Source organism: Corvus kubaryi, unplaced genomic scaffold (genome assembly GCF_017639235.1).
Source record: "Corvus kubaryi isolate FWS band 111438036 unplaced genomic scaffold, C.kubaryi_AGA036_p1.0 37127, whole genome shotgun sequence".
Classification (NCBI taxonomy): Eukaryota; Metazoa; Chordata; class Aves; order Passeriformes; family Corvidae; genus Corvus; species Corvus kubaryi.
Genome location: NW_024581032.1, coordinates 141,255 through 165,067, shown reverse-complemented (window position 1 = coordinate 165,067; position 23,813 = coordinate 141,255). Strand labels below are relative to the sequence as shown.

The 23,813-nt window shown below is 42.3% G+C and overlaps 1 protein-coding gene across 7 annotated transcripts in view; it reads right to left on the bottom strand.

Moving 5' to 3' along the window:
* The window catches only part of JAM2 (junctional adhesion molecule 2), a 50,591-nt gene that overhangs the window by 10,797 nt on the left and 15,981 nt on the right, over positions 1 to 23,813 (bottom strand). For 5 of the 7 annotated variants that reach the window (XM_042021176.1, XM_042021181.1, XM_042021178.1 and 2 more), the window contains exons 2-5: positions 6,630 to 6,695; positions 3,792 to 3,905; positions 2,102 to 2,254; positions 169 to 374 (exon numbers count right to left, since the gene is read on the bottom strand). In XM_042021176.1, coding sequence (XP_041877110.1) covers positions 169 to 374; positions 2,102 to 2,254; positions 3,792 to 3,905; positions 6,630 to 6,695 — 539 coding nt within the window. Of the gene's footprint in view, positions 1 to 168; positions 375 to 2,101; positions 2,255 to 3,791; positions 3,906 to 6,629; positions 6,696 to 19,602; positions 19,622 to 23,619; positions 23,739 to 23,813 lie in introns of those variants that run through there. The other 2 variants (XM_042021182.1, XM_042021177.1) reach the window with 2 other exon arrangements.

Genomic DNA, 23,813 nt, shown 5'->3' with positions numbered 1-23,813 from the left:
GAGGCAGAAACTACCTTCTACATTTCTCAGCACATATTTCGGCATGACACTGACCTCCAACAAAGACCTTGTGAGTTTTTGGATTAAGACCCCTGTGCATCATTGCACTGAACAGTAAATTTGGTCTCCTTGATAGCTATCTAAGACAGAGTTGGTTATTATACTTACCAGAGTGCCAGACTTTTTATTCATGGTGTAAGTTATGTTTGCTGCTCTAGCACTGCCTGTTCCTGTCTTCTCCAGCAAGGCAACACCATTCTTGTACCACTGGTACTCAGACGGAGGGGAGCCCTCCGTTTCCTTACAGCTCAGCTGCACGACTGTTCCCGTCATTGCGGAGCTGGGTACGTCACACATTGGAGTAGTCGGAGCAACTGGACAGTGAAATTGCACTTGTTACACATGCACTTTTACATATATACATGTACTGTCCACATGACAACAGGCTGACAGTCATAGTGAGGAGGTGAGCACTTGTGCACATTTGAAATGAGGTGCAGGAGAAGGGTTAGAAGGCAGAATCGTGCTCCTGAGAGCACAGTAAAGTGCATGAGTTGCTAAAAATGGAAGAGGTGCTTACTGCCAGCCTCCCCCCACCATATGCTGTGTCATCCTGTCTCCAATCTGTGCACTTTCATCCAACCCCAGAGAGTTCGTTTCACTTTGTTTCTTGTATGGAACCTCTTGTTCACAGAGAGAGATGGGATAACTCAGGGAATCTGTAGTCCAGCAATTGCCTCCTTCCCTGCCCTAGTATTTAAATACTGAAGGGAGGAAGAGGAAAAAGAGTTTTTGTATTAAAAGGAGTCGACTTTTGAGAAGTGATTGTCAGATTAACTGACTGGCAGTCATCATAAGCACTTTGTAAACCCCAGTCTGATGACCAAAACCAATGGGTTACTACATTCCAGTTTAAATTAAAAACAAACATTCCCCCACAGAGATGCAGGAGAACTGTTTGTTCCTTCTCCTATCAAGATGAACGTCTCTTTTTTGATTTTTAATATGCGAACAGAAAAGAAACTTAATTTTTTATTTTTTGGTACTTAACATTATGTAGAAGACAAATAATGGTGTGAAGGCATCCATGGAACATTAAAAGAACAACTGACACCTTAACAAGTATTGATAGTTTTTTCTTGGTTGATTTTAAGACAAAAAGCAGAAATAAAGAAAACCAAGTGCAACACTAATTCACATTAACTTTCAAAAAGGTTTGTAAACAACACATTTCCCTTTCTCCTTTGGCCCTGAAGATTTCAACTTTAAATTGAGAAGCCACATTTAAAACAGGAAAGCTGTTGAGAAAGTAGAAGAAAAAAGGATTAAGTGGGGTTACCTCGTTGGTGTTAATCAGAAGTTCATGCATTTATCATCCTTTATGAAGAACTTAAGAGACTTTATACACAATTTTAAAAGATCTATTATTTTTAATAGGACAAATATAGAATCTACAAAAGCAAGTATTTTCTTTTGCCCCTTGTAGTGAAAAAGGAAAACTATTGGCCTCTACCACTCATCCAGTGGGACAAATACCTAACCCAATGTGAGAACAATGTGCTCAGTATTCACTTTTCCATCTGTTCCCTAACTGGCTAAGAAGACAAAGACCAACAAAGAACAACTGCCCTCCAGCAGGCACCACCATCTCTCCTGTAAATAAAGTCCACAGATTGCCAGCTGTCTGGCTGTCATTGCACAAAGACTCTCTCCTTCCAAAACCAGGAGGAAACTGTAGCATACTGGAATGGACTTCTGCTTATAAATATTTGATAAGTGTTGACAGATGCTGACTTTCCAGTGCCAAACACTGTGATCGTCTTATCCAGATTCTCAGTCACTGAGCAATTTCACTTTTGAGAACTGAAACTTACTTTTATGTAACAAAACCCTAGTTATGTCCCTTTCTAATGCAAGCGTGACTTTTGCCAAGCTATTTTGTGATGTTGTAGAATGTTCATGTGCAAGTGTGTTTATAAACCCATCCCGAAGAAGACCCAAAAGCCTAGCAGCCACACACTGTGTGGACAACCCTACCTTCAACACCCCAACACCCCATCATCCAGTTTCTTTGAAGAAGCCTAAGTAATAAAGCTTGTACCCAATACTGTGAGAGTAATAGTAGCCTCTCCCAGGCGTTGTCCTTCTTCACTCTTGGCACTGATTTCACAGCGGTAGGTCCCAGAATCCCTTCTAGTCACATTCCTAATTCGGATTCCTGTATTCAGCATCTCTGCTCGGCCTCGAAGATCACCTTTAGGGAGAACAGTCAGAGAGGTTTTTGCTCTTTGTTTATAGAATCATAGAATGACAGAATGGTTTGGAGTGGAAGGGACCTTAAGATCATCTCATTCCACCCCCACTGCCATGGGCAAGGATACTTTCCACTAGACCAGGTTGTTCCAAGCCCCATCCAACCTAGTGTGGAACACTTCCAGGGATGGGGCAGCCACAGTTCCTCTGGGCAACCTGTGCAAGTGCCTCACCACCCTCACAGGGAAGAATTTCCTGTGTATATTTCCTCTGTAAATCTAACCTAGATTTCCCCTTTCAGTCTGAAAGCAAATATCTATGGCTCGTTGGCTTATTCTGAAATCACATACAATTTATTTATGTAATATTTAATACAATAATTTAATATAATAATTAAATTATTATAAATTTAATTTACTTAGGTCATATTGTACATTAAACTATTGCTCATTTGTTCAGTGTTAGTTACCTATCAGCAAATAGCAATATGTAATCCCTTTCCCAAGACAGTATGAACCTTCAATTTACTCCAAATAATCGCCCTCAATTAAAAAACCTCCATCTGCCATACATTATCCAGTTGGAAGATGGAATGCACTTTTCTGCAGGTATTTCAAGAAAATATGTGTAGCAATAGTGAGGTGACTGAAAGACATCACTTTCCACTGGAGACATGGCAATCACTAACTTAATTACCTTAAAGAAAAAGTTGTGAGTGAGACCACAGCAGAGTATTTGACACTTTAACTTGGCAAGAAAAACTTAATGGATTTAGCAAGGTGCCATCAGACTTCTTACAATAAATTTGGGGGTATTTTTATTCTACAGCTTATTATGAAATTCAAGTTACATGCACACACAGAACCATGAGTTCCAGTGTTTCTCTATATTAAATGTATGCAGAAAAAAACCAAGTTCATCAACAAGGTCAGCACATCTGCAAGTTCTACAAACTAACAAAATTTCTGTGCTTTTATTTCACTTCTCAACCTTCATTTATTGTGTACAGTGTAACAGAGACCCATATTTTCTTTAACACACAAAGCTAAGTCCTTTTCAGAACAAAGAGAAATTCTACTTCTGAAAAGAATACAAATAATTTAAAATATACAGCTGAGTTTATATTTTATGTATATAAAAAATGCTGCATTATTCATATCTAAGCCTCCTGCTTTACAGGAGGCTTCAGAAACCTCTTTTTAGGGTAGGAGTGCAGAGCCTGCAGTAGTTTAGGGGAGTTTACATCTGCATGCAATTTCATTGTTGAAAAATCCCAAGGAATCTGCAGTGCGATTTTTCTTAGTCTTGAGTTTTATTATATTTAACTTCATTTAAAAGGTAACTCATAATCGACGATTTTCTAAAGAAATGCCTTTTTTTCCCCAGAGAAGAATTCTTCTTCTCAAAAAGATAGGTCTTCTATATGAACAGTCAAGAGCCTTCTTCAGTCATTTTCCTGGTGTTGTTCCCCAAGAAAAAGTCAATAGCTACGCTAGAGAATGACATGTTAAGCCATCCATCTGCTTGTAGTACTGTACCTGTAAATTCACTATTGTAGTAGACAAATGAGACTCCTTGAGACTGGATTTTCTTCCACTCTATTCTTAAACTCATCCCTTTTGAAAATTTGTGTTTGCAACTAAGAATAGCCTCTAGAGGGAGGAAAAAAAATAAAGACAAAAGACAAAATTAGAGATTTTAGTATTGTGTTGGTACACATTCAGGCTCCATGAAATTCATGTTCCCCCTTCAAAAGAACTTGTGCAGTCAGCAATGGCCAGATCTACTTCTCAAAGTGATGCTTCTCCAGATTTACACAAACACAGTGGGGAAAAAGAAACCAGTAATTTTCCTATACTTAAGTGGCCTTTGGATCAAACTTCAGATGCTGGGGACTAGATATCCCCATGCTGGATAGGGTTTATTACTTTCCCCATCCAACATGGGAATATCTAGTTCATCAATTACCTTCTTTATTACTACCCTCATTTTAGTTTAAACATTTTTGAGCACCCCTTAAAAAGGGACCCCGACCCTGTTATTAACAATATTTTGTGAATTACCATTCTGAATTCAGTATCACTAGTTTTTATGTTTTAATGTATAACTTAATTGGACTGGAATGGAAAACATTCTAGTAAGATGGCTAAAGAAACAAGCACAATATAGACCTTGCTACCTGCAAGCTACTAATTTTCCAATACAGGCCACAGTATCAAAGAGCAAAAGCCTTTATAGTTTTGGCAAGGCCTGTCTAGCTTTCATGACACAAACATGCACTGCTAAAACATAATCAACCATCATCCCCCTTTACGGTCTCAGCAAATGAGGCTGGAAGGCAATTAAGAGCTACTGACAGATCTACTCACTTGCCCTTCAGAGTCTGATTTCCTAGGTCTGCTCTGAAAAGAAACAAAAAGCCAGGCTGGTAGCCTTGGTGATACCTCACAGGGGGAAAAAATGTCCAGACTTGGAAGAAAAAGAGGCAGGAGGGCATTCCTTGCCAGAAACATGTTACACATGCGCTGGCCACTTCAAAAAACATGCTGTGCACTCAGGAAGTCTGAGGTTCCTGACTTCAGGTTGAGTGGATGGGTGGAGGCTTCCTGAGTCTTAAGATTTGCTAGTTTCCTTTCCATTTTGTTTTTGTATCCTTCTAACAAAGAAAGAACATCATTCAAGCTCAGCTTGCTTTTGCTACTGGCCTTGTGACAGTTGGCTGGTCTAATGAGCTGGTGTCTATTAGCTGACACAGAGACAGCTCAGCTGAAGTGTTCTCAGCTGAACAAGTCTCGAATGAGCTGCCCCTTTCTTGCATGCCATGTGTTTTTGTTTCAGAAAAAACCCAAGCACTGATGCCCACCCACTAATCTTATTCGGAGAAAAGGAATAGATGGAAGAAAGGGAGCGTGCACAGAACAGACAACATAATAAAATCCTCCTTAGTTATAGCTCCCCTCTCCCACTTTTTCCTATAGTAATGGAGTCAGGGAGAGGTATTTTCCAGAGCAGGTGTACTTGACTTGCATTAAGGTAGGCCCACAGGATGCTGTGCATCAGCACTGGTACTGCTAGGCCTGCAAAAGACCTCTGGAATTTTGGAGAGATCTGCACAATGTTTAATTTGGATTTATATCTGATCTGGAGGCTATCATTGGTGATAAAATTATAGAATATCTCAAGTTGGAAGGAACCCTAAGGATCAGTGAGCCTGACTTCCTGCTCCTTGCAGAACTACCTAAAACTAAACCATGACTGGGAGTGTCACCTAGATGCTCCTTGAGCTCTGTCAGGTTTGGTGCCATGACCACTTCCCTGGGCAGCCTGTCCCAGTGCCTGACCATCCTCCTCTACAGTAACAGGAATTAGAGGGGAAAAGGAAAATGCTGCACTCAGTGGAATAACTATGTCTATCAGCCCTACCATCCCTTAGTGCTGCTACACATGGAGAACTTGGCTTGGCATCTGGGCTGTGCTAAACTGATTTCATTCAATGTACAAATAACAAAAGAACAAAATGCAAGCCATATACCATATAAAAAGACAGAACCTAATCAAGCTTTAATATTACCTGAAGCGTTTCTCTCTGCTTTTGCCTGCCTTGAGCTCTAAATGTATTCTGTCAAGAGAAGAATACTTAACAGAAGTCCAGATGACAGCTTTAGAGACCGTTAAAATATTTGATTATTACCTCAAGAAGCTGAGTAAGGTTTAAAGCTCAGAGAACAGTTTTTTCAATCCCAAATTCCCACCTCTCTCCACTCCAACCAAATTCAAAAAACAAACCCACATAACCCACAAACCTCACACTACACTACACCCCTTTCTCATCTACCTGTCAAACAGGTTTTTTTCTTTGCCTCTGTAAGTTCTCTACCCCATTATTTGAAGTAATTTGCTATTTTATATATGATACATACATATATAATTATGTAAATAGCCATTATAGCTACTGACAAGTAAAAACAGACATTAAATTATTGTTACTTGTAATTAGCTAACTTTTAACTATTCTCCTAGTCCCTCACTTTTCTCTCTTGTAAGATATTTAATATAATGGTATTTCTCCTTTCCATCAGCTCCCATAATTTTGTGCGGAAGGAAACTAGGCAGAAGTTACAGAACTGACAAACAAGTCATAGAACCATAGAACAGGTGAGGTTGAAAAGGATCTCTGGGAAGCACCTAGTTCAACCCCACCTTGAGTAAGAGAAAATGGGGACAAGACAAAGATAACACAGAGTCAGTGGAGAGAGCAGGCACAAGACCCCTCAGGAAAGAGGAAGACAACCTCAATACTGGCACAGCCTCTGTATACATAGTTTACATGTATTGTGTATATGTTAAAAATTATCACACCAATGCCCATACTGTACCCTTAAACTCCTCTGCTTTTACGTTTTTGTTATCTGTTTCAATGGAGATTCCAGACACATCAGGATCTGCAAGGGGACAGCAAAAAAAAAAAAAAAATCAGCAATAAACATTGTGATTTCATATGTCCTTCAGCAGTGTCATGGTTTAGCAGCTACAAGCAGTATTTTTGAGACTTTCCCACACTGTACAAGTTAGAAATTGCCTACTAGAAAGAGTACAAACTAAGAGCTAGACCAGGACTGGCCTTGAACAATTAATCTTTTTTCTCCAGGCTCTGGCATCTGTAAAAAATAAGCAATTTTTTTTTACAATCGCATAATGATATTTACATGTAAGAAGTTCTATATAAACAGTAAATGTTTTATACTGCGATAATGTTTCAGTCTGTTTTTAACTGGGAGACGTCTATTAATCCCTAAGTGTATTTTCCATTATATTCTTACTACAAGGCATGCATGTTTGCTGAAAAATACCACTTACAGCTTCTACAGGGTAACAGATATATACAGTAGTTGGCAATTACCTCAAATTCTTGTTGAAATGGGAAAGAAAACATTAATCAAGATTCATCTAGTTTTAACTCAAAGAGAGAAAAAATCCCCACACATTCTTGGATATCTCATTGTCGCATTCCACTGAGGGGGAACTTCAGGGAGTTCTTTTAAAACAGATGATCTAGGATGGAGTTAAGCAAAACGAGGCAAGTATTGTATCTGAGAACCATTAACTGGTAGTGAAAAGGATGCTGCCCTACTAAAGAAGAATGGAAAAGACAGAAAAGGAAGAAGGAGAAGGAAAAAGAATGGGGAGAGAAAGAGAAAGGGGGGCAACGGAAAGAAAAAATGGGAGTTACCACCAGAATTTCAGAGTGTGCTGTCAACGTCCAGCTGGCAGCTTGTGCATGCATGTTTCCTGGTGGGGGGAACCTGTGCATCTCTCAGAGCAAAAGTGCAGTTCCTGCATCGATGGGAGGCCAGACACGAGGTGAGTGGGCACTTGGGCAGGATGTACAGAACCCTGGACAGGGTCATGGTGGGTTTCGTGGTGACAGGCTAGATCAGTGATGCAGGGTTGGAAACAGGTGGCTCAGGCAGGAACAAGGCAGGCAGGGCTGAAGCAGGTAGGGCATCAGGCAGGAACGCAGGGAGGCAGAACAGGCAACAGCTGGAGCAGGTGAGGGACATGAAGTGGTAGGGCATGACACAGGAGGTGGTCAGCAGGTGTCCAGCCAGTGAGAGGGAGAGCGAGCAAGTGAGGGCTAGCAAGGGCCAGCGAAGGCAAAAACGGGGGCAGAAGAACCAGCTACTCATAGCAAAATGACAAAAAGCTCTGAAGCTTGTGACACAGTTACTTTTACACCCCCTGGCTCCTCCCAAGGTCTGCAATGCTGACAGTAGACCACTGGCCCAGTCCAACATTCCGCTGCAGCCCATCGGTGAAGACCATTTGCCATCTGATTGGAGAACCTCTCTGGAGGTCAGTGTCATTGGTGGTCTCCTACTGACTGCCTGTTACACCTGAGATGTGAGATGGCTAGGTGAAATCTCCCGAGAGACAGGGCTTTCCATCTTCTCCTAGCTGCCTTCTGCAAGTAGCACTTGTGCAGCCCCTCCCCCACATACCTCTGGTAATTTCAAACAATGTTGAGACAGAACTCAAAATTAAATTGGCTCCTCGGCTCCTCACACTCATGTACTGGGAACACTGAAATTCCAGAAAGAACAAGTGAAATAACCACTAGATCTACATCAACCCCCCACCCAGCTATCAGAAGTTGGTCACAGGTATTACGATTACTACACGTCAGGCTAGCAAGTGCTTAACAACAGCTGAACACAGTTCTTTACACAGTTTTTTTACACAGTTCTTTACACACTATTTTTTTTCCCCAAAAGCATCTCAAGTTCCCTTGGTTTAGGACTAGTTTTGAAGACAGCACAGACACTTCTAATGCAGTCCATTTCCTCCGTCTGCATCAGCCAACTGAACAATTGCTATAGGGGGTACTGACAAGAACTGAGAATCTCTTTGCATCAATGTTTAAAAACTTGACTTGGTTAAAAACAATCTTCTTTTCACTGATAGAAACTAGGTAAATAGTAAGATTAGACTTTCTTAACCACACAAAACCTCCTTCATCCATCTCTAAAGAAATAATTTCCCTTTCCCCTGCTTAATGGGGGAAGAGTTGCACACACTCTAGCAGATGGATATCTAGTCTTGACCTGAAAACACAAACAAATTAACAATATCTTGCTTCATATGGCTTTCTTTTAACAGTTGATTACTTCTGTTGAAGTTAGTGCCTCACTTCTGCCTTGATTTAACCCATTTGGGCTTTCAGCTATGGGTTCTCAGTGATCAAAGTTAACATGCTGTTTTCTTTGTTTGAAGGTACCATCATAGAATCTTAGAAAGGTTTGTGTTGGAAGGGATCTTTAAAGGTCATCTAGTTCAAGCTCCCTGCAATGAGCAGGAACATCTTCAACATGAGTAGGTTGTTCAGAGCCCCATCCAGCCTGACCCTGAATGTTTCCAGGGATGGGGCATACACTATCTCTTTGGGTAATGTGTGCCATGTTTCACCACCCTCACAGTAAAAACTTTCTTTTTCGTATCTATTCTGAATCAATCCTCTTTTAGTTTAAGCCATTACCCCTTGTCCTAATACACAACAGGCCCTAAAAAGTTTGTCCCCATCTTTTTTGTAAGTCCCTTTTAAGTACTGAAAGGCTGCAATAAGGTCTTCTCAGAGCCTTCTCTTCACAGGGTGAACAACCCCAACTCTCTCAGACTGTTTTCATAGGAGAGGTGTCACATCCCCATGATCGTTTTGGTGGCCCTCTGGACTTGCTTCAACAGGTCCCTCTCCTTCCTGTGCTGGGACACCACAGCTGGATGCAGCACTGCAGGTGGGGCCTCAGCAGAGCGGAGCAGAGGGGCGGAATCCCCTCCCTGCCCTGCTGCCCATGGGGCTTTGGATGCAGCCCAGCACACAGGGGGTTTCTGGGCTTCCAGAGCACACGGCTGTGGCATGTCCAGCCTCTCATCAACCAGCATCCCCAAGTCCTTCTTGCAGGGCTCCTCTGGATCTGTTCATCCCCCAGCTTGGATTGGTATGAGGGGCTGGCCTGACCCAGGTGCAGCACCTTGAACTCAGTCTTTTTAAACCTCATGACATTCCCCTGGGACACTTCTTGAGCTAGTCCAGGCCCTTCTAAATGACATCCCATCCTTCAAGGGTGGCAACAGCACCACTCAGCTTGGTGTCACCTGCAAATCTGCTGAGGGTGCGTTCAATCCCTTTGTCAATGTCATTAATGAAGACATTAAACAACACTGATCCCATACACCATAGTACCCTATCACAGTTTTCTTCTCAATTAAAGATAATTCCTTATGGTTTAAGTCTGGCACAACAGAGGGAATTCTTCATTCATTCTGCTCCTATGGCTTTTTTCCTCCTTAATTTTCTAGGGTTTTTTTCAGTATCCTTTAAAAATACGAATTGCAGTTGTACTGGTATCTATAACCACTGCCTCTGAGTCATGGAGCAACACTCAGAATTGCTATCTGAGACCCTGGCACTGTAGCAAGAGTTCAGTTATTCATTCACTGTATACTGTGGTGGGTTGACCTTGGGTGGCTGCTGGACACCCACACAGCTGCTCTTTCACTCATCCTCCTCAACATGACCAGGGAGAAAACAAGTAAAAAGCTCATGGGTCAAGAGAAAGAGAGAGAGTTTAGTTAGCAGTTACCATCACAGGCAAAACAGACTCAATTTAGGAAAAAATAATTAAGTTTACTGTGGTTTAAAATAGAATACATGCAGTAGTTGTGGGAATGAGCTCATCTCTGCTGCTCCTTCCTCTGCATGCTCTCCCCTGCTCCAGCATGGGCTGCTCTCTATAGGTCACAGTTACTGACAGGAGCCTGTTCCAACATGGATTCTCCATGCTGCTTTCCAGCTGTCTCACGTCCCCTTCCAAATACATGTCCAACAATTCTTGTGTCTAAAAGAACACAGCCTCACACCTGACAGCATAAAGTGAATTTTCATGTGTGCACATTACCAAACGATCCAAATCATGTGTAACTATCCTGTCCGTAATATATTTTATCATCAACTTCGTTACCCCAAAAAGAGTTATACATCAGAACTTTATAATATGAAAATAAATAAGACATGAAGAATTCTAGCAATGACATTTAGGTACTCCTAGCATACTGAAGCAGCAAAAAAATATTTGCACTACAAATAGCACTTGGAAATTTTTTCCACCCCTCCAAGAAAGAAAACTTTCCTACTGAACTTTAAAGAAAAAAAGAAAAAAAATCCTGTTTATAAGCCCCCCTCATACCCTGTTGAAATGAGAGGAGGGAACCATTTCTCCAGCCCTTCCCAAAGCAATTCCTGCAAGTCCATATAGACTCCAGCTCCTTGGTTTTGTTCAGGCTTGGTCTAGAATAGCCTTAAGTCAGTAATTTTCTTTTTAACCTATTGGGTCCTATTTAGATTTATGGGAAAAAAATTACCCCTAACTTTTACCCAAACCCTGTTTCTAGAACAATACTCCTCTTCCCCCCTCTTCCCCCATATTCTAGATGCCAATAGTTATCAAATCACATTTATCTATTGAAATAACATCTTCCTCCATGATGGGGAGGAGCATTTTATTCTGAGACTGACAGCAGCTAACACCTGTTAACATTTCAAAAGAAAGCCTTTCTAGGTCTCCAATATGTAGATAAAACCATTTATAAATTATTGGCACATCAACGTCTTCTGCCTGGACACAAAACAGCTCAAGTACATGCAATTCACCAATGTATTACATTCACTGTTTCATGAGCCTGGAAATGTCTCTCCTTCTCATTAATACAGATGTCATGCAGCTCACTGTCATGATCAAATATTCACAGAATATGAAACCACAAAAGGAAAAACACATTTTATGACTTCTGGAGCAGGACTATGGTATGTACTTTTCACTACAGAAGTCATTACAGAATTACTTTGCAAGCTTTGTATTGGGAGCTTGCAATTGCATGAAGTCTCTATATTTACCCTTACATCAAGGGATTAATAGAATACATGAAGATTCTATTATGCAATACAATTAAGTAGAAAATATGAGAAAGAGGGGGAGAAAGGGAAAGAAGTTCAACATACACACAGCCCTCTTCCTCACACACACAAACCACACATATACATGACCCTTGTCAAGAAGCTGTAGAGTCCAAACAGTAACATAAGGTGGTGCAGGGACAGCTGACAAAATTAAAACCATTATATACTCTGATCAAGCAGAAAGATAGGAAAGGTCCTTAAAGCTAGAGCATATCTTCCTTTAGATGTCCTTCAAGAAGGATCTCTGCCAAATATCCAGAATCCAAGTCTTCAGTTTTGGATTTTAATTCACCATATAAAGCGCAATAGTGAAAAGATGACATATTACTGTACCAGTAAACCTTTTATTCAGGCTGCTTTTTAAAGACCAGGGGAAAAAAAAAAAAAAAAAAGCTGCTTTTACATGTCAGTAACTATACTTGTTTAGAACTAAACTCCAAAAACCTACACTTTCCAGTGGATAAACACTCATAGCTGTAAACTGAAACCACTAGCTGGAGGAATCATTAAGGAAAAACGTATTAGTCAAATCAAAACAAAGGAAACAGTGTGCCTGGAGGAAATTACATGAGAACAGAATCAAAACAAAGTTATAAGTACAAGAGAAAAAGCAGTCTTGCATTTGTTTTGTCACGTTCTAAACAACAGGTGGTCTAAAGCAAAGCTTAACAAAGGGTTTCTGAGGATACTGTAAGTTTAGGAAGTAAAACATCTCAGGAATAAAGCCAATTCTCTTACTGAAATCCCTTAAAGAGAATAGGAAACTAGGCATCTGTTTGCTGTTAGCATCCTTCAGACGTGACCACTTCAGGGTAAAGCCTCAGTGATACAATTAGGTGCTGATGCAAACTTCTCAACCATGGAACTACCTACCACTAGGCACTCGATACTTGGAGTTTTGCCGCTGTCACATCATTTAAACACATCTGTTTTGGCTCCCTTTTTGCCATACTTCCTAGCAGAAGTAGTCCACAGACTACATTGCCCATTGTAGATATAAAAATGCTGCTAGCAAGGATTTTCTTGCTATTTTCTCAGTCTGTGAGAGACTTTTCTCTCTCACAGAAGAGGGAGTAGAGTATGTAAACAACCAAACACCTGCAACCTTGAAAAGTCTTGTTTATAGTATAGTAGAAAAATATTTTGATAATGGATATTTTAGGATTCTAGCCAATCACCCCCAAGGGGTGGCTGATCCTTGTCCAATTAGACTATGAAGAAAAAAGTCTATAAAAGAGTTTGTAAAATAATTAAATAAATCTTGCTGCACAATTTCTGCCTGCTGGATCTTCTTTCCTCCTCCCTACGGCTGTGGGACACGGTAATATACCCTAGGGCATTTTTTTTTTTTTAATAGTCCATAAATGGGGAAGGGGAAGGAAAAGCTGCCTACCTTTGGACAGGATTTGTTATGAGTTACCAAAATCCACCCAAAACTAGTACCTCCCATTCTTCTTAGTAGTCCAAGATGTATGTGGCTGCTACAACCCAAAGGCTACCAACCCTGCTTAAAGTGGCATCAGCAGGCTGGACCATGTTAACTCTGACAGCTGTTGACAGGCACCCAGGGCTCAGACCCATCACTCTGCCCACCCACACTCCTGTCAGGGTCCGTGTTAAGTAGCCTTCCCCTTCCTTTAGTTCTGCTTGGTGAACACCAACCTCCAGCAGGCATGCTGGAGAGACACTGGGAGTATTCACAGCCTCTGCTGGAGTCTCCTGAGCTACCCAAAAAACCTGGCAATTTAGGCATCAAAACATAACCTGAAATAACTGGAATAAACTCAGCTTCATTGTGTGAAGTCAGCCACATGTCAGTATGGCCAACCATGTCCTGTGGGCAGCAGGGGAGGGAGGGAATTCTGGTCCTCTGCCGTACTCTGGTGAGACTGCACCTGCAGAGCTGCTTTAAGCTCTGGGGTCCCCAGCATGGGAAGGAGATGGACCTTCTGTTGGAGCCAGTCCTGAGGAGGCCACCAAGTTGATCAGAGGGATGGAACACCTCTGCTATGAGGAATGTCTGAGAGAATTAGGATTATTCAGCCTGGAAAAGAGCCTTATTGCAGCCTTTCAGTACCTAAAGGGGCTACAAGACCCCTGGAGAGGGATATTTTACAAGGGTATGGAGTGACAGGACAAGGAGGAGTGCCTCTAAACTGAAAGAGGGCAGGTTTAAATTAGATATTGGGAAGAAATTCTTCCCTGTGAGGGTGGTGAGGCACTGGAACAGGTTGTCCAAATAAGTTTTGGATGCCCCATCCCTGGAAGTGTTTAAGGCTGGATGAAGCTCTGAGCAACCTAGTCTAGTGGAAGATGTCTCTGCCCATGGCAAAGGGATTTGAACTAGATGAGCTTTAAGGTCTGTTGCAATCCACTCTAAGCAGAGAAGAGCAAAGGGAACTCTCTGTGAATAAAACTGATCAAACACTGAAAGGTTTGAATATACCCAAAGAGTGTGATTAAAACAAAATGAAGTTAGATAATGATACCAAAAAAGTGATATATTTTATTTAATAGTCAAGAGGGAGGAAGAGAGAGAGGGAGGGAGGGAGGCAGGGAATAAGGGAGGAAGGTAGGGAGGGGAGGGACAGGGAGAATGACAGAGATTAAGTAGGAACATATAACCACTTCTTGGGACCCAACAATGTCTCATTGCTTCCCTCCATCTGGTCTTCTTGGTGGTGGGAGTCTCCCGCTGAAAAGTATAGAATCCAATGGATTAATACCCATTTGGGCAGGTGGGAACACACAGGTACCTCCCTGAGGGGGAGGGGCAAGTTTGGCACTGTCCCTTGCAAGACTCTGTATCTGTTGTATCATGTAGTATCACGTGCAGTGCTCTGGTGCAGAGTCTGAGGACCCCTTTGGGGGGGGCCTTTGATGGGCCATGACACCCCCTCTGCTGTCCCATAGATGTGGCCTTCCCGGGGTGGGAGGCCCCACAGCTGGGCCAGTCTGCCCAGCAGATGATGGCATTCACTGCATCTGGCCAGAGGCTATGCCACACACCCAAAACCTCTCCTCCTCCCCGCTTTGGTGTAGGGATCTGTGTGAGCCTGGCAACAGAAAAACCTGGGGCTGTGGCTTCCACCCCAATGGTGCTGGGCTGGGCCCTGCTGTGGATGCTCTTCCAGATGCTTTGAACAATAGTGTCACTTTTCTTATCTCTATTCCTTGGGTGGTTTAACTCAGCTCAGGGTTTCAATGAGGAGGCCTATCCAGGGTGGGCTTCGGTGGTGCAGCGTCATTATACACCTTTGCTATAATAGGCAAAAGTCCTTCATGAAGACGTTTAAGCCATGAAACATAACATTTCAGTCTCCAACAAGGTCGCATCAATCCAAACCATTCTGTGACCCATTCTGTGATTAAGTAAACAACAGAAACACGGTGTGAAGACCTCAAATTTTGAACAAGAGCTAGAGGAAGTTATCCCACATCGTTGGGGGGAAAAATAGGCAAAAGAAACTCAATTTCAGTCACTCAGTTACCTTAAGTTACAAAATTTCTTGAATCTTAAAGAATAGTAATAGAACAAGATTTACTTTGGTTAGAGGTTACCTGATTCACGAATAAAACCCTTGCATATCTTCAGCCACAGAAAACAAATGAAGGAGGAGTCTGAATGGAGGGTCTGCAGGGTGGGAACAATAAGCCCATCTAAAGCCAGATGTGAGGAGCGAGTTTAACAACCATGGTGTACTGCATAAAGGATGATAGCCTAAGAAAGAAGGCACATTTTCTGGCTGGACAGATAAAGGGGTCTAAACCACAAAAGGAGCTTGAAGAGCTTCTCAGCCACACCATCACTTATGTGATAGCTGTCAGCAGTCATGTTTTGGAAACTGTATGACTTAAACACAGCAAGTTTTGCTAGCTTTCCCTCCCCTTTTGTTTATACAAACACTCACCTAATTCCTGTCAGATTCCTTTATTCATGGTGAAATGGACTAAGTTTTTGGAGGAAGGAAAGAGTAGGAGCAGAATGATGCAAACAGTTAAATCCAGTATTTGCTTTGGCTTCTCTTTTGGAAGAGCAGCTATTACAAAATTAAAATTCCATCTTTACAGCTGAGTATCTGACACACACAAAACTGACCTTCCTCCATCCCCAGCAAAACCAAATGAAATTCCCCAAAAGCATTTTCCCTACTTCTAGCCCAGGCTCAGAACCGTACAGAATGGAGTAAATCATAGAATGGTTGGGATTGGAAGTGAGAGGAAAGCAAATATCTTCGCAAACAATTTGATGGGTGAAGGTATGGGTGTTACATCTTTGCAATGGGTCTTAATGTCTCTACTAACTTTGGGCAGCAGGTTGGTTGCAGAGACCAGACAGCTTGGCTCTTGAAAGACATGTGGGTCTGCACAAGCATGAACTTCTGAACTTGGGGGTAAAATAACAGGTTCAAGGGGGGAATAAGTGGTTTGGGAAGGCTGTGCCTTCCCAGTTCCTCTACCAAAAAGAGGTACAAAAAGGACAAAAGGAGGCTGTGCCCTCTGAAACCTTGAGAGAGAAAATCCCGCAGGCGTGTGCCCTGGTGGACTCTCTCCCTTTATTAGAATAGTGTTGAAGGACTCCTCTGTCTCCTTTCTGTATGTAAATCTCTGGCATTTGTGGAATTTTCCTGACAACTGGGGACATCTGGAGATCATCTAGTCCAACCCCCCTGCTATCTCAGTCACCTAGAGCAGATTGCGGAGTCTGGAATATCTCCAGAGAAGGAGACACCACATTCTCTCTGGGCAATCTGTTCTAGTGTTCTATCACCTTCACAGTAAACAAGTTTTTCCTCATTCAGATGGAGCGCCCTGTTTTTCAGTTTGTGCCCACTGTCCTTTGTCTTGTTTCTGAACACCACTGAAAAGAGTCCCATGCGCTTGACACATACCCTTTAAAGATATTTGTATATTTGCATGCATTCACAGAATCCCAGAATGGGTCAGGATGGAAAAGACCACGGTGGATCACCTGGTCCCACCTCCCTGCTCAGGCAGGGTCATCTCAGAGCACATGGCACAGGATTGCATCCAGATAGTTCTGGAACGTCTCCAGAGAGGGAGACTACACACCCTCTCTGGGCAATCTGTTCCAGTGTGTAGTCACTGCACAGGAAAGTTCTTCCTCATGTTCAGGAGAAACTTCCTGTGCATCCATTTCTGCCCCTTGCTTCTTGTCCTACTGCTGGGCACCACTGAGAAGAGCTTGGTCCATTCTCTGACCCCTCCCTGCAAGCAGCAACAGACATGGATGAGGGCCCCTCTCAGTCATCTCTTCTTGAGGGAGCCTCAGCTCCCTCAGCCTTTCCTCATAAGAGCTGCTCCATCCCTTCATCATCTCTGTAACTTCTACTGAAGCCGCTCCAGGAGCTCCATGTCTCTCTTGCCCTGAGACGCCCAAAACTGGACACAGCAGTCCAGATGTGCCTTACCAGGGCTGAATAGTGGGGCAGGATTACCTCCCTTCACCTGCTGGCAATGCTCTTCCTAATACACCCCAGGAACCCATTGACCTTCTGTGAGGAACCAATTTAATTTTTATTTATGCCTCAACATTGTCCAGGTTGTATGCTATAAATCCATTTTCTGACACGGGATGGAAAATTACTGTCGGGGCTGTACATGTGCGGGGAGCCTTAACACGTGCCACGTGCAGGGGGCAGCTCGGACACCTGGGGGGGGCGGAGACCGCTGACATACAGTCTCTAAGGGACAACCCCTTTAGAGAATGGAGGGGAGTTCTGTCTCTGGGGGGACTTCGCCTGACAGCCAATCACGGCAGAGAAAACTTTCACCACTGGGCTGCAAGAACCCTGCTGCCCGGGAAAAAATCCCCATAGAAGCCGTTAACTGCGCCATAACCGCGTTCTTGTCGTTTTGGCTTGTTGAAGGGAGCGGGGGCTCACCTGGAGGTTCAGCTCATTCGGCGCCCCCCCGCCCCCCCGCTCGCCTTTTCTCCCTGCGGTCCTGCTTCTTCCCTGCCTGTTTTTCCTGTCCACACCTCTCCGTGTGCCCTGCTTTGCTGCTTCCCCGAGACAGCCCATCGCTGCGACAGCCTGCTCCGCCGTTTTCCCGCCCCTCACAGCCTGCCCGCCGCCTTTCTCGCGTTGCCCAGCACCCAGCAGCAGCCAGCCCGCAGCCGTCGTTCGCCGACGCGGGAGACATGCCGCCCTTCGCCGGCTGGAAGTCGCGCCCAGCCGGTCACAAGAGCCGCACAGGCTCGCCGAGGCTTGCAGCACACGCTCCATCTGTCGAGCAGCCGCCGACAGGGCGCCCCGGGGTTCTAGTAACTGCCTTCTGTTTCTCTCTCCCTCTCTCATTTCTTCTCTCTGCTCTCTTTTCTATCCCTGTTCGGTAGGAACACTTATCCTTCAATAAACAGTTCTCAGATATGATATTTGCTGCGATTGCGCTTTATTACAATCAGAGAAATATTTCATCCGAAAAAGAATGTTAAAAAGAATCCCTCTGCAGTTCCTGTCCTCTGGAACGTAACACCTTGTTGGCCACAAGGGCACTGCTGGGTCAGGAACAGCTTGTTGTCCACCAGGACCCCCAGCGCCTTTCCACACAGCTGCTTCCCAGCAGATCAACCTCTACTGGTATGTGGGACTCTACACTTGCCTTTTTTGAACCTCATTAGGTTCCTCTCTGCCCAACTTTCTGCCCTGTCTAATCCTCCACTCCAGCTGCTCTCCTGAGCAGAGATACACATTTGAGGCTGACAACAAGGCCAGCATCTAGATGGTAGGTCAGTTAGGTGTATGACACAGACATTAAATGTTTTGCTGGGAAGCCAGCAGACACTCTTCACCTTTCTTTAATAAAAGACCTCAAGAACAAAAGCAGTCAAATTATTAAAAAATATATCTACAGATACTCAAGTAAGACAAACCTGTCAAGTTTCAAGGTCTCCTGCCTGCAGGTCTTCTACTGCAAGAGAGCAAGGTGCCACCCTAAAATGCACTTTTGGGAGGTTCCTTCCCTGACAAGTACTAAGTTGTTTCAAAGGAAAAAGAAATCAAAACCCCAAAGCAAACCAACTAACAACCAAAACCCCCAGCCACAACCAATCAAAACTTAACCTAAAGTTACAGATTTTAAATGGCTGCCCAGTTTCAAATAGATTTTCTCTATTGCAGCATGATGCAGTAGATAATTTTTCCCGTTTTCAGATTATTAGTCCCATTCCAAAACTGAAGGTGTTTAAGTTACTAATATATCTATACTGGACATACTATTTTAAATAGCATGCCTGGAAATAGAGTTAACTTAGGAAAAATATTCTGCACCTGAAAGTCTGTATATGCAAGAACTGTCTGCCCCCTCCTCTTTCTCTGTTCACATAGCTTTCAAAAGCTTTGAACAAACTTTAAATATATTTAAATGCTTCTAGAGACATCACTTTATTATTTTCTCACAAAATCAGTGCATTCTCACAACAGTTATTTATGTTAGAAAGCCACTGCACTCTTTGACAACTGGGTAGAGCTTTTGTTGAACTGTTTTCCCTCACTTCTCCCCGCTACAAAAAGCTGCTAAGAATCTGGACGCAACTGGAAAATGAATAGGAACTACATGTGGATTTACTAATTACATATCCAGAGTTCCAGAGCCTAATACAAAAAGTATTCTTTTACTTAGATGTAGCATAAACCCAAACCCAATCCTTCCCACTCATCTTTACAGAAAGCAGGTTTAAAGCAGCTTCAATAACTGTCTTTTTAGTGGAAATCACATGAGAAACAGAATGCAGAACAGCATTTTCATTCAGCCAGGAGTTATTTAAACAGGGAAGAGAAGCATTTCCAGAAAGAGACTAAGAAAAAGATTTCTACCTGTAGTAAAAGCTGATGTTGGATGATTTGAGGAACACAGTCTCACAGGAAAAAGAAGTTAAATGCTTCAGATCGGATCAGACCAAGCAAGAGATTTTTATTTATAATGTCAACCTAAGAATGACTTAATCCACAGCTTTGTGGGCACTGTTTAGTGAAATCTGGAAAGCCAGCACAGCAGTCATGGTGCTTTTATTCTGAACTTTCAAGTGAAGCAAAAAAAAAAAAAAAAAACCACCCCAAAAACCAACTTGAAAGTAAAAGTAGCAAAAGACTGAAGTTTTCAGAGCCAATTATCTAAAGTTATCAGTAGGACTCCTAGGAATTTAAGGTCATGTTAATGATTCATTTCATTTCAGAGCCCTAAGCTGGCTCTGGATACACAAAACTTGAAGTGCTTGTAGAGGAGAAAGTGGACAGGAAAAAAAAATCAAGTGGCACAGGTCAAGAAAGCAAGAGATTCTTTACGTCAGCCTTTCTGAAGAAACTGAACACAAAAGTACAACAATTTTAGATAAACTCAACAGCCTCCTAAGTGCTTTCAGTAGTCCCCAACACTGAAAGATTACTGCATGAGACGGGGAAATACTGAAGAAAAAATATAATTTAATGTTTTATAATTAATAATCAAAATGTAACATTTAATTACCTTCAAAGTTTATATTGCCTCCTTTTTTTCTACTCACACAGAAGAGAGGAAGGATTTGAATGCACAGAATGCACAACCTGCAAAGGTTCAATGTACCATGGAGTTTATTCCAACAGAGAGACATCACAGAAAGCATATGCTGTTAGCCAAATAAATATTTATAGCTCGCACTTTTACAAGTCTCAAAATTTCAGTACTCCTCTTGTCTCCATGGCAATTCAGAGGGAGCTTCTGCAAATGGGGGATGGGGGTTTAAACTAGTCAGGCTCTCAAAAAAAGCCTATTTTCCAGACATCTCCTGGCCCTTCTCAGCAGTGGTTTCCACAGCAACTCATCAGCGGCTCAAAGACAGCCTGCAAATGCAGTGAGAGCCTACAGCTGTTTCAGCTGTTGCTTATTTTAATATGCATCAAGATGCTGAGGACATGTGTTTAGTGCCATCATGTTTCAAAAGACCATGTAAATAGTCCATTGGTGAAGAAGCCCCTTGCCACTGCTGTCCCACTCGCCTCATATCACACAGTTCAGAGCCGAACAAATAGATTTCCCTTTGTGCTACTAGGGATAACAATCCAATAGAAATGCTTGCCTGTACAAACACCTAGGGAAACTGCATGTTACTAAATCTGCAAAACAAAGCTCAGTACCCAGTTCAAACTGGCATGTTCCTCTGAATTCAACAGTACCAAGACTGATTTACACTGTAAAATCAGCTCTGAAACACAAGAGGGTTGGGAAACCAGAAGAAACAAACAACACCCTCACTACTCCCCAAATGAACACAACCATTCTGGCCCACAATTTGAGATAAAGATCTCTGAAGTTTCCTACAACCTTTAAGTGACTTTTGCTGGAATTGCCAAAACATTTGGAAAGAATAAACACTTTCATGAAGTCACCTCATTTATAAACCTATAAATACACCCATTATTTATCTTAAAAATCCTGAAAACAGATTTAGTTTACTTTCAAATGGTACTAACCAGTATTAGTTCCAATTCCAGTAAACACCATATGGAACAGGAGTCCTTACTCATTCAGAACCAGTGAAGTCAAACAAATTCCCTTACTGTTGGAGCATGTTTCCAGATGTTTAGGAAGAACACCTTGACACTATAATTTAAAACTGTTGCAAGTAAATATGTTGGTATAGTGAAGAGGTGTCTCATCCTATAGTTAGTCCTATTAATTTAAGCTGGAACCAATTTTCCTGTGCATTACAGAATCATATAATTATTTGGATTGAAAAAAACGTAAAGATCATCCAGTTTCAACCCATCTGCCATCCTCAGTCCCTTTCAAGTTCATAGCAGTTTTGCTCTAGTGGATCTTCTCAACACTTTTTTGATTAATCTCAATAATTCTACAAAACACTTCCACTGCTGACGATGAGTACATACAACACTGTATTAAGTTCTGGCTTCTAAAGGTATAGGAGTTGCTGACTAACCAGAATTGTGCACAGCAAACAGATCTCAGATGGCAGGCAGGATAGCTAATTTGGCCAACTACAGAAAAATGTCTCATTTGGAGCAAAGTATAGTGACCAAAACCAAGTCAGCATTGCCACCTTATATTCCACTACTTGCCTCCCCCCCCCCCCCGAAGGAGATAGAACATCTGAAATTCCTTAATTTTTTTTTAAAAACCCATTCTTTCTGAAGCAAACATTGACCTAGAATATACTTCTGTATGCAATGTGTGTAACTCCTTGTGGTGAGTCTTTAAAAAGGGCTTCACATATGGTTTTTCTCATACAAATTTTGATGACTTTGGGACACACTACCATGGCTTCATTTTATTTAGCATGCCCATTAAAAAAAAAAAAATTGTCCTTCCAACACTGGTAGGATGCTCTTTAAATATTCAGCAAGAGTCTTGTGCAATGCTTTGTGAATTTAGGATTTCTGAGGAGATGTTTCCAGTAACTGGGGGTGGGGATGGTAGTTTCACTTGTGTAAATGTCACTTGAACCCTGAATTTTAGGACTGCATCTTATTGAGAGATAGAACAGCACTGAACTTAGTTTTTAAGCTTTTTGTCTTCCAGACTAAAGACCAGGTTCTTCATGAGCAGGAAACATGATGACCACTTCTCATGGTTAAAACAATCCAAATGCAATGGCCAAATTAGCTCATCCCATTTTCATTCACACATGATTTTTTATATTACCAAGGTTGCTCAATAGTCCCTTCCTGGCAGAAGCAACTAACAGTGATGTTTGGTGACTAGTACTTTCAATCAACATTGTAGTTTACAGTATGAATATATATTTTTAACCTTAATTCTTCAATCTATCTTTAATAGATAATTTAGTTGTTTAATACCAGTTTTTATAGAAACATCTTCTGGCACATTTGAACAAGACTGAAGCCACTCTAATTCCATTAAGGCTAACACATGCCAAGAGAAGCTAGAACAAAGAGAAGATGTTTTTCACACTCAAAGGAGAAGGTTGATTAGAAGAAATCCTCCGGAAGGTAGAGCTAGGAACAATAGGTCACAGAATCAGAGGTGCTAAGTTTTCCTTAAAGGGGACGAAGAAAATTAAAAAACACAACTACAAAACACTACAGTCTTCATCACAGTAAAAGCTACACAAGCAAAGCAACATATGGATATTCAGATTAGAAAACATTAGAACACTGGAAAGTTACACAGGAAATAGGAACAAACAAATTCTATGCCTTCCTTATCTATTTTTAAATCAAGCATAAATTTTAACGTGGTGATCATCATAGCTTTCCACAGGAGAGACATTTTAGAAGGCACATCCTCGAGAGTATTTCCCTGATGAAACACTTTGCAGCTTTGCATCAGAAGAAGGCAAAGCTCAGTACATGAGCCAATATTCACAATTCAGTGGTTTGCTCCTTCATGTAATGGGATTAGGTGATCTTGTCTGCAGGTGCTTACACTAAGCTGTTTCACTGTCACAAAAATTGTCTTGGAGTGATTTATTATGATGGCGTATTCCATGATCCTCTGCTCTGTGCACAAAAATGGGTATTGTATCTTTAAGACCCTGTAGCCCAAGACCTGGTGTGTGGGGGACCAGGGAAGAGTTTTGCTTTTGTTCGAGCATTTTTAAAAACTCCCCACCCAGGTTTTTTGCAGTTCTCTGTGGCATGGGTTTTGCTGGGCTGGCTTGGTTTTTGGCCCAGGCAAAAAACTTTTCCTTTCCTTGGCTTGGAGAAGCTGCAGTAGCAATCTTTGGGCTGCCTTAAGGCGAACTGAGCAGCTGCTTGTCAGAGACCAGGGACATTGTGCCAGCAGGAGCAGAGCTGCCCCGCTCCGACCCAAGCCGCAGTAAATCACGCCAAGCTGGGAAGAAAACACACTGAGAGGCTCCAGCCCAGCTGCTTTACCTGCCGTGATCTGCTGCACTTGCGGTGGGGAGAAGGTTGATGCCAGATGAGCCGCCGGATCTTCGTCTGCTGCTGGAACTGCTCTGTGAAAGCTCCTGCCTTCCCGAGAGGGAAGCCGACGCCGTCTTGTATTGCGTATTGAGAACAGGAAATCTCTGGCATTTTGGGCCTTTGTGCCAGCGGGCCCCCCCCCC